General features: G+C 35.6%; 2 protein-coding genes across 2 annotated transcripts; one reads left to right on the top strand and one right to left on the bottom strand.

Moving 5' to 3' along the window:
• Positions 1-2,098: 2,098 nt before the first annotated feature.
• On the top strand, positions 2,099-3,313 carry LOC132950569 (uncharacterized). Its single transcript, XM_061022084.1, has 2 exons — positions 2,099-2,517; positions 2,638-3,313. The coding sequence occupies exons 1-2, from the start codon at positions 2,121-2,123 to the stop codon at positions 3,078-3,080; spliced, it is 840 nt and encodes a 279-aa protein (XP_060878067.1). The 5' UTR covers positions 2,099-2,120; the 3' UTR covers positions 3,081-3,313.
• A 349-nt stretch (positions 3,314-3,662) lies between these two features.
• On the bottom strand, positions 3,663-8,472 carry LOC132950568 (uncharacterized). Its single transcript, XM_061022083.1, has 4 exons — positions 7,818-8,472; positions 7,479-7,668; positions 7,021-7,113; positions 3,663-5,926 (listed from the first exon to the last, which is right to left on the bottom strand). The coding sequence occupies exons 1-4, from the start codon at positions 7,955-7,957 to the stop codon at positions 5,144-5,146; spliced, it is 1,206 nt and encodes a 401-aa protein (XP_060878066.1). The 5' UTR covers positions 7,958-8,472; the 3' UTR covers positions 3,663-5,143.
• Between the last annotated feature and the right edge of the window lie 774 nt (positions 8,473-9,246).

Genomic DNA, 9,246 nt, shown 5'->3' on the forward strand with positions numbered 1-9,246 from the left:
TATTTTTATTTTTTTATTTTTTTTTTTATAACCTGTATACAAAATATCTTCCAGAAGGTGTGCTTTGATTCCAACATAATAAAGTACCTTATTTTTTAGCAAATTGGTTCAAGATGGTACTTTAGAAAGGTCATTTTTGATTTTCTCAATAGTTATTTAATGCCACAGGAAAAACCACCGACACATTTTTAAATTAAATTAAATTTTTATATAACCATTGAAACGAATAAAAAATAATAATACCTATTATAATATAATACAACTTACAGGATAAAATAAATAATAACAAAATCCAGACTGACAAACCGTCTCCGCTCACAATTGTTTTTCTTATACAATGATAATATTATATCATTGAATTCAAGTTTAATACAATCCTTTATACATTGACCCACTTGTAACCTACTGTACAGCAGAGAGACGTCCACTTACCCACTTTTTTTAATATACAAAGGTACCTAATTATTTAATATTTCTTTAGTTTTTAAAACTCTTTTAATGTTTCCCAGAACAGTTTACAAATTTGAATTTTTATCTTGAAATTCTTGATGATTTGGTATTTTTCATTATTATTACAAGTTATTTATTATACACGCACTGCATTATCTGGTACGATTTTTATCGTTCGGTTTTTAAATATATTTTAGATGCGCTTAAAATCGATTTCGCAGTCGTCCGAAAACCTTAAATATGAAAAAATAACAATGAGCTATATAAAGTATTATAAACGCACATTTAAATAGTGCACACTATAATATAACACTTGACTTTTGAAAAAATCGAAGTAAAAACACAATAGTTATATCTAGAAATACAGTTTAAATACTTTAAAAATATTCTATCACATAAGGATTGTATAAGTTTAGCTTTTCGTATATTTTAATATCTCTTAATAAAAACAAATTTAAAATATCTTTATCCCTGTGTTAGTTTATATAACAGTAGGTACCTATTTTTTTTTATTTTAAAAACTTAACTTCATATATAAAAAATCATGAAATGAAACTAAATCACATACATTTTAGATTATTAAGTATACAATATTTTAAGCTAAATTCATAAGTAATTAGTACACAAATAATATGATGTTCAATTTTATAGGTAATAACATTGTTGAATTATTAATACTTTACCCAATGGTGTTATCTACTTATACAGTATCTAATACTGGATATCTGGATGAATCTTATTTCGTTTATACACTAAAAAGTCTCTACGATTTGAGCGTTTAATTGTTTTCATAATATTTAAAACACACTATATTAAATAAAGAATAATTTCATATTAAAAAAAAATAATTTAAATGCATATCTCAACCAACGTATTGGTCACTTCCGTCACTTACAATGAACGTAGAAATATCAAATATTTAAAGTGATTTTTCGTATTGTTCTTTAGAAGCGGTAAAGCTGAATCCTATATTTTCCACCATGACATAATCAAAAGTTGTGCAAACAGCCCCCCCCCCCCCCAAAAAAAAAGGAAAAATTATAAGACTGAAATACGTTTGGCAGCTCAACAGGACCTTATCCGCGAAAATCCAAGTCTATCTTGAAATGTAGTTTTTAAACGGCATAAAGAGGGCCGAGGACATTTTTAAGGCGGATCGTCGTAGGCTGTTAGAATCAAGCAGCGGTGCACTACGCTGCACACTCAAACCGTCAGTTCATGCAGCAGATAATGCACGAGAAAATCGATCGGACGAAAATTGGAACCTAAGTTTTTCGTCCAAAGTTTGAGTGCGCGTCGTCACGAAACTCGGATATGAAAAAATAATACAAGACGAGACGAGACGATTTTTGTCAATCGCATTAATTGTAGTCACGGATTGCCGCCGTCATTTGCATCTCGCGATCGCCGCCGTTTCACTATTATTCGGACGTCCTGTACGTCCGAAAAGGACGAAGGACCCGCGCGCGCGCGCATAGAACGGGGGCCCGCCACCGCCGCTTAGTATTCCGAAGGCGACGCGCGCCGACCGTAATGCGGAGAGATTAGCGTATTTGTCACGCGCCACCCGCAACCGGTCGTCCGGCCGGCCGTAGTTATGTTGGGCAGTGGGCCAGTGCCGGTGGTATATAATGCTTGCGCGGAGAGGCGTGGCCAAACATTCGTTTACGATGCACAGCAGAAGAACAACAGTGTCCGTGTCGTCGCTCTCGGTGGTGGTGCTAGCCGCGGTCGCACTGGCCGTGGCCGGGGTCGCAGTTGCAGCCGACCGCCCGGTCGACGGTCTGCTGGACAGGGTGCTGGACAGGTGTTCGCTGGGACCGGGCGCCGTGGGATGTCTGAAGGGCAACGTGTTGGAGTTCCTGCGGGACGGCCGCGCCGCCGACGTGGAAGCCGACGGTGACGTAGACGCAGAGCTGGTGCGAGCAGCCGGCGCGTACATCGAGCGCCGGGTCAACGAGCCAAACGTTGCCACGCCGGTGCGGGACGCCCGGGCAATGGACAACGAGGCTGGTCCAGCCGCCTCTGCCGCCGCCGCCGCCGCAACAACTACCACCACAGCTAGAGGTTTGGATATTTTAAGTATAGTCGAATTTCTCAAGGTCGTCCGATCTGTGTATAAATTCGTTCAGTCGTTAGTGAAGCTCAAACAATCCGAACTCAATATTGCATTTATACCGTTTGTAGCTGACATGGAGATGGGCATGATGCAAGACAAGATGCTGATGCCGCTCATGATGATGATGAAGATGAAGCTCAAGATGCTCATGCCCATAATGATGGCCCTCGTCAGCATGAAGGCCACCAAGGCGCTGGTGCTCAGCAAGGTGGCCATAATGCTGGTGCTCGGGTTCCTCCTCAAGGAGTTCCTGAAGAAGTCCGGCATTCCCGGGCTCCCGTTGCACCTGCCCGGATTCCCGGGGTCCGCCGAACCGTCGTCCACATCCGGACCTCCACCCATGTACGGGCCACCGCAGTCTTCCGGCTACGAGTCGTCCAGCTCGTGGGAGCCAACGGGTTACTCGAGCCATTCCTCCGATTCCGCTCATTCGATGGCCTACAACAGTTACCAGCCGTCGCCGTCGTCTTCGTCCGGTTCGTCAGCCAGCCTGTCGTCCAACAAATATTGATTTGGTCTTAGAGTTGTATCCTAGGTACCATTATTAAATTATTGTTTGGATTCATATCATTATTATTTATTACTCAGGTTTAGCTAAATTTATTTATTTATTTCATGAAAATTGTTTAAAAACAAATATATCATATTTTCGTTGTGAACATACCGATTGTTCTTATATTCTCGACATATTTATTTGTTTATTTTTATTTATAATTTCTAATAAATAAATTAATAAATATTGTACGACTGTCTCGTTAGTCTCAAAATCTTTAGTGTCGAATCGATTTAGAAATATTACGTAAGTAATAAAAACACCATTAAACATTTTCGAAGACTTCATTGAAAATTATATAACATTTTGAACAAAGATAATACGATTCGTCGCAAAAAAATTATTATACTTATCACACAAATGCATTAATCATAAGGTATAGACTGTAGTTAGGTGCGAAAAAAAAACAATTGCAATCACATAGTAATACAAATAGCAAATGTTAGCAATGAACATTTTATTTAGGTAGGTACTTATACACAATAAATTATATTGTTTTATCATTTCCATACACTTTGAACTAATTAACTCTACGAAATGCATAGAAATAAAAAGACGTTAAGCACTTCAAAGTTCAATTGCCATTTAATAAGAGCATATTTTTAAAATCAGACAAAATAAATTATAATTTTTATTTGTTTTTCATGTATATAAATTATAAATAACTATATAAATAACATTAAATTAATAATACAAAAATAATTGGCTTATATATTTATATACGTACTTATATAACATGAATTTAATGTTTTTTTCTTTTCACTGGTCTCGACTACTTTAAATGTTTTACATTTTTAACAAATAAAATGTCTATAAATAACACATATTTTATCGGGGAACACCAATTAATGTTTTTTTTGAAGATTAAATACATTTTAAACATTTTTCACTTACAACATAATTTACACAATAAAACAAAGGCATTAACACAAACAACTATATATATTATATAAATTTATATAATTTTTTTAGAACTTTTATAATATAAAAAAGTAGATTATATATATAATTAAGGTAACTCAATTGGAAATACAATAGTTATTAAAATTTAGTTATCCTAGATGTACATCATCTTTTTTTATATTTTTCATTTTTACACCCTGTTATAATAAATTATACCTAAAAGTAAAGCTACAATAAAATAAATTACTCATAATCATTAATAGGTAGGTATTAAATTTAAATGATAATTTAAAAAAAAAAATGAATTTTTAATAGTAACGATATTGTTTCTTAATAGAGATAAAACGTGCGTGAAAATGTATCACAACCCAACCTAAAATCCCTATTAATTTACATGTTTATTTTTCTTTATTGTTATATACACAATCTGTAACTTAACCTCAAGGGTTCAATAAGCGTATTAGCTAAAATACAAAAACTAAGTACATGAATAAACTTGATAAAATTAGCCAGTGATGACACTTTTAGTGAAGTGATTTGCATGTTAAAAACCAATTTATGAACGTATTTTAAGTGGTATTCTTTTTTTTCTATTTAAACAGGTTTACGTAGTTGCAATAATATTAAGCATGATGTTTTAAAACGTTTACACATTTACACCTAACCTATAGTGCCTATATCTACTTTTCGGCACAAAATAAATATTATTTACAAAAATAATGTACAATTATTATTATTAACCTATACTGCAGTGCAAATTTAGGTAAGTGGTATTAATAATTCTATTGTGATTATAAAATTTACCCTACGGCGTCAATAATAATAATAATAATAATAACAATAGTAAATCGTATGATCTAACATTGTTTATAATAATTATCAATTATCATAGTACCCATGTATTGATGCGTATACAATATAAATATGTACCAAATTATTGGTTTGTTGGCAGTACTTTACTACTTTTATATATTTCAATAATATTCTATTGTTCCTACAATACCTATTTTTACTTCGACTTACACCTTAAACTTATCTATGGAATATTTTTTTTTTTAAGAAATGCACCAAGTAGACATTTCTCATTCGGATATTCCGAATGCTGTCGGTGGTTTTCATTAAAAACACATGTGCTGTTCTGTTTCGTTATTGATGATATTTTCGGTACCGTTGACCACGTCGTTTATACTTTCTTCTGTCACGTCTACTTGACCGTCGTTCGTATGAGTTTTATTAATCTCAATGTACGTTTCGCTTTGAACATTTTCGACTTCCGCCCCCACTTCGCCGCTAGTGTCGTCCGCTGCCAAATCGCAGATTTCGATTTTATTTTCAATAACATCATCGGAGGGACCATCGATTTCTTTCGTATCAGTTTCGTCATCAATAATTAAACCGTTCACTTCCTCCGATATGTCATCTTCTACTTGATTACATTGATTTTCCATATTTTCTGAAATTTCAACAACATTATTAACTAATTCTCCTTCAACGAGTATATCGTCGACTTGTTCGTTACAGTTTGCGTTATGATCGTCATCGTTCTGCTCGACGTTATCGACGTCAAACACTTTGACGTCTATTAGTTCGTCACAATTTGTTTTACAGTCGTCATTGATTCCAATTTCTACGACAAGTGAATTGCCATTTGTAAGTTCCGGTGATAATATGACATTTGGTTGGTCATCGATCGTCAAATGATTAGTGGACGTTTCGTTTTGCTCTTTTTTAGACTCGGGTTTAGTTCGTTTCGTTTTACTGGATGAAGGTGATTTTTTTTTTTCCACTGGCTTCGACTCAACAGGTGCCGACGAGTTCGCCTGACTTATGTCCTCTTTTAATATTTTGCTAATTTCGGAAATGGGTTTCAACAGAGCGATAAGTACATCGTCATCTCTTCTCTAAAATAAAAACAATATGTAATTAGAAAAATATAATTATACAAGTCACCAGCTATAATTATCATAACACCGACAAACAAATGACATGACTCTATATATAGATGTGTGCAATATACACTATGTAGTAAGTATGTTATCGATATTGTTGTTACGATTGTAATAAGTAATAACAACGTAGAGACGTAGAGTGTACTTGCAGTTGTTGACTGTAGTACAATCAACACACATTTCAATTTAGCAATATTACGAAACAACAAACGGTTTTGATAAACAATGGCGCATGAGTCAGTTAAATGGAATTGGCATTTGCTTGAATCATTTGTTTAGCAATTTCTTGGTTTAGCGGAAATAAAACGTATCACAATATAATTAGCTGTAAAATTCAATTAGGGCCGCAAGCCAAGGAAAAATTCTGCTGGCACACACGCGATTGATGAACTTTGTCAAAAAGGGTTTTTTCACCTACGCCGCGCGGGACAACAGGAAGGGACGAATGACAGAAAAAAAAAAAAAAAAAATTATAATAATAAAAAACAGCATATGTGCGTAGATTCGGAACTTTAATTTCACAAAACGTTGCCAAAACATGTCTCGGTTTTCACATTGCTGAGCGACAATAAAATGTCTAAAACGACGGCGCGCTATACACACGGGATATATATAATAATATTTTAATATTCGGAAACGAGATGCAAGTGCGTATATGCATAATATATTATATAGGTACATTATTTGATAACACGGAGGATCGCGCGTGCGACCGGCCGCGGACTTATGTAGGTCGGAATCGTGTGGAAATTTATTGCGTTCGTATTATAATTTGTAAACGATTACTATGTACTGACATTGGGACTATATGTGCGGAATCCGCATTTATTTTGTTTTGTCGAGGAATGCCGGTGGCCATGTGCCAGGGGACGCTCCGGCTTAATCATCACCGGCCATCGATCTATTTCTGTATTCAAGGTGGACACGGCCGTTTTAGTGAATTTACGATCAAATCCCATTTACTTTTTTTTTTTTTTTAGGCCCATTCACAAGCGCGCACGTATTCGCGATCGTATCGTATCTACGGCGCAAGCCTGCACACTTACTTGGAAAAGTATTTCCCGATCGAAATACACGAAACCGCGGCGTTTGGCCGCTATCAGCAGACCCACCACTTTGTCCGATATTTTCGTGTAAATCTGAAAGAAAAAAAGTACAAATCTTTTTACACATTATAATTTTAATCACGCGTTTCGCGAAATCTGTACTGAACTCAATAATTATTAGTATTTCGTCATTGTGCAACGTACACCTGAACGGGCACATATAATATTATAGACAATAATAATAGCACCTGTATTTGCGCGTGGAGTCTGGTCTGAGAGTACCTAATATGATGTAGGAAATCGAATATCGACTGACGAGTAACGATCGCATATTATTATGATATAATATTAATTTCGTAAAAAAAAGAAAATTCGTGAATGCTCCGAGTCGTACGGGGAAAAAATTGACATCGCCCGCGGTATTTATATTCTATATGTTTTATCGGCGGAAAACTCACCTGGAAAAGTTCACCAAAACTGACGATAATTGTTCCGTCGTCGATCGGTTGGTCCTCGTCGTCGGGATCTCTCTTTTTCGTATTGTACGTGCCCACATCGTGTATGACGGTGCACAGTTCCAAGATCTCGCGGCAAATGTGCGACTTTGCTTTGCGTCCCCTCAGATCTGTCTTAGAGCCCGCTATAGGCCTACGGAACATAATATCAATATGATACGATTGAAACACACAGAACCCGACGGGAAATTGTATTACAAAAAAAAAAATATAAAATACTTTTGTAAATCTATTATGAATGTTGCGGTGTGTGTGTGTGTGTGTGTGTGTGTGTGTACTCACTTTCCGTATTCCTCCCGGGAAAATCGAGGAGACGGCGATCGCGACTGTTCGAATTGCTCCGAAAACGGGTTCAGAGACTGCGATTTCGAATGGCTGTCGGCCTGTTGGTTGAATTTCGAAACGATATCGAGAAACGACATGGTGACGTGCAATTTTGGTACAAATATTAACAATAATTAGTCGGTGTACCTAGCGTATCATCCCAACACTATAGCACTATATAATGAACGCTCAACTGACGGAATTGAAGTATTTAAATAGAAACAGGCTGCCAAGAAATTCCGCGCAAAATCGTCACCGGCGATGCAAGAGAACCCACGTGGTTTATGATGTTTCTATTTTTTCGCAAACGTCACGAAACCTTACGAAACCCCACTCGGCGCCCGGCGCCTACGTAACACGCGCGCGATTATAAAACATCATAAAATAGATTTTTCTTTTATATTCATCATACTCGTCGACACGAGCCACGGGACACAATGTTTAGAATGATATTTTTCACGTTCCAGACATCATAGTATATAGTACAGAAGTTAATCGAACCTGGCGCTGATCGTAAACGAACTAGGCACTTGCGGCGTACGGAGCCAAGAAAAAAAATCACGATTTCTTAGTTCGAGTGGTTTTTATTCATAAAATCGCTTCGGACCGATTTGAATGATTCAACAACCATAATTCATCGTTAACGCACTTGTAACTGGCATTTCGTATAATGACGCGAGTCTGATACTGAACATTTTATCCGAAAGTCTATAATTTGACCACGAACTGCAGCCAGGGTATTTAAACGGCGAGCATTCTTCAGTTATTTGTAGCTAAACGAAAGGGATTTTGGCAAAAACATAACACACATACTGCATTTTATCTCACCGGGTAATTGAACATTTTGGCACAAACACGTTTATAGTTTTGATTTTCGGGTTGAAGAAATCCGGTTCATCGTAAAAATGTCTATAGTGACGTGATCACCTATAAAGTTGTTCGAAGCTATTTTTTAATCTTCCAAAGCATGTTGGTTGATAGTATAATATTATGCTGTACCTACGTGTGCTATAATATTAGGTTTTAAATATAATTCACTCAAAAAACATAGGTGGAGACAATAATAAATTAACTTTATTTTTAGTACGGATTAAATAGCACTAACATATTTTCCAAGAATTTTTTACCTTCTTCGCTGGGGTAATAGCCAAGTAAAACTAAAATATTATATAACACGTATATATTATATATTATGTTCAACAATATTCTTACAACCCTTACCTAGTAATAACTAATTAATTCTGAATTTCTTGTAAATAAATATCTAAAATTATTTAAAAGTTTATATCTACATGAGCATATGATATAGGTATAAGTATTTAGACGTAAATAACAGAAATCAAATTATAATTTTAAAAAATGTGTGTCTCAATATTATGAGAAGCTA

Source organism: Metopolophium dirhodum, chromosome 8 (genome assembly GCF_019925205.1).
Source record: "Metopolophium dirhodum isolate CAU chromosome 8, ASM1992520v1, whole genome shotgun sequence".
In the NCBI taxonomy this organism is placed as follows: Eukaryota; Metazoa; Arthropoda; class Insecta; order Hemiptera; family Aphididae; genus Metopolophium; species Metopolophium dirhodum.

Bases quoted from the DNA above. Each gene is read 5' to 3' on its own strand.
- LOC132950569 (XM_061022084.1), top strand. From the start codon at position 2,121: ATGCACAGCAGAAGAACAACAGTGTCCGTGTCGTCGCTCTCGGTGGTG. The intron at 2,518-2,637 runs GTTTGGATATTT...TACCGTTTGTAG, and splicing joins AACTACCACCACAGCTAGAG to CTGACATGGAGATGGGCATG.
- LOC132950568 (XM_061022083.1), bottom strand. From the start codon at position 7,957: ATGTCGTTTCTCGATATCGTTTCGAAATTCAACCAACAGGCCGACAGC. The intron at 7,669-7,817 runs GTGAGTACACAC...TATGTTCCGTAG, and splicing joins TCCCGGGAGGAATACGGAAA to GCCTATAGCGGGCTCTAAGA. The intron at 5,927-7,020 runs GTAAGTGTGCAG...TTTTTATTTTAG, and splicing joins ATCGGGAAATACTTTTCCAA to AGAAGAGATGACGATGTACT.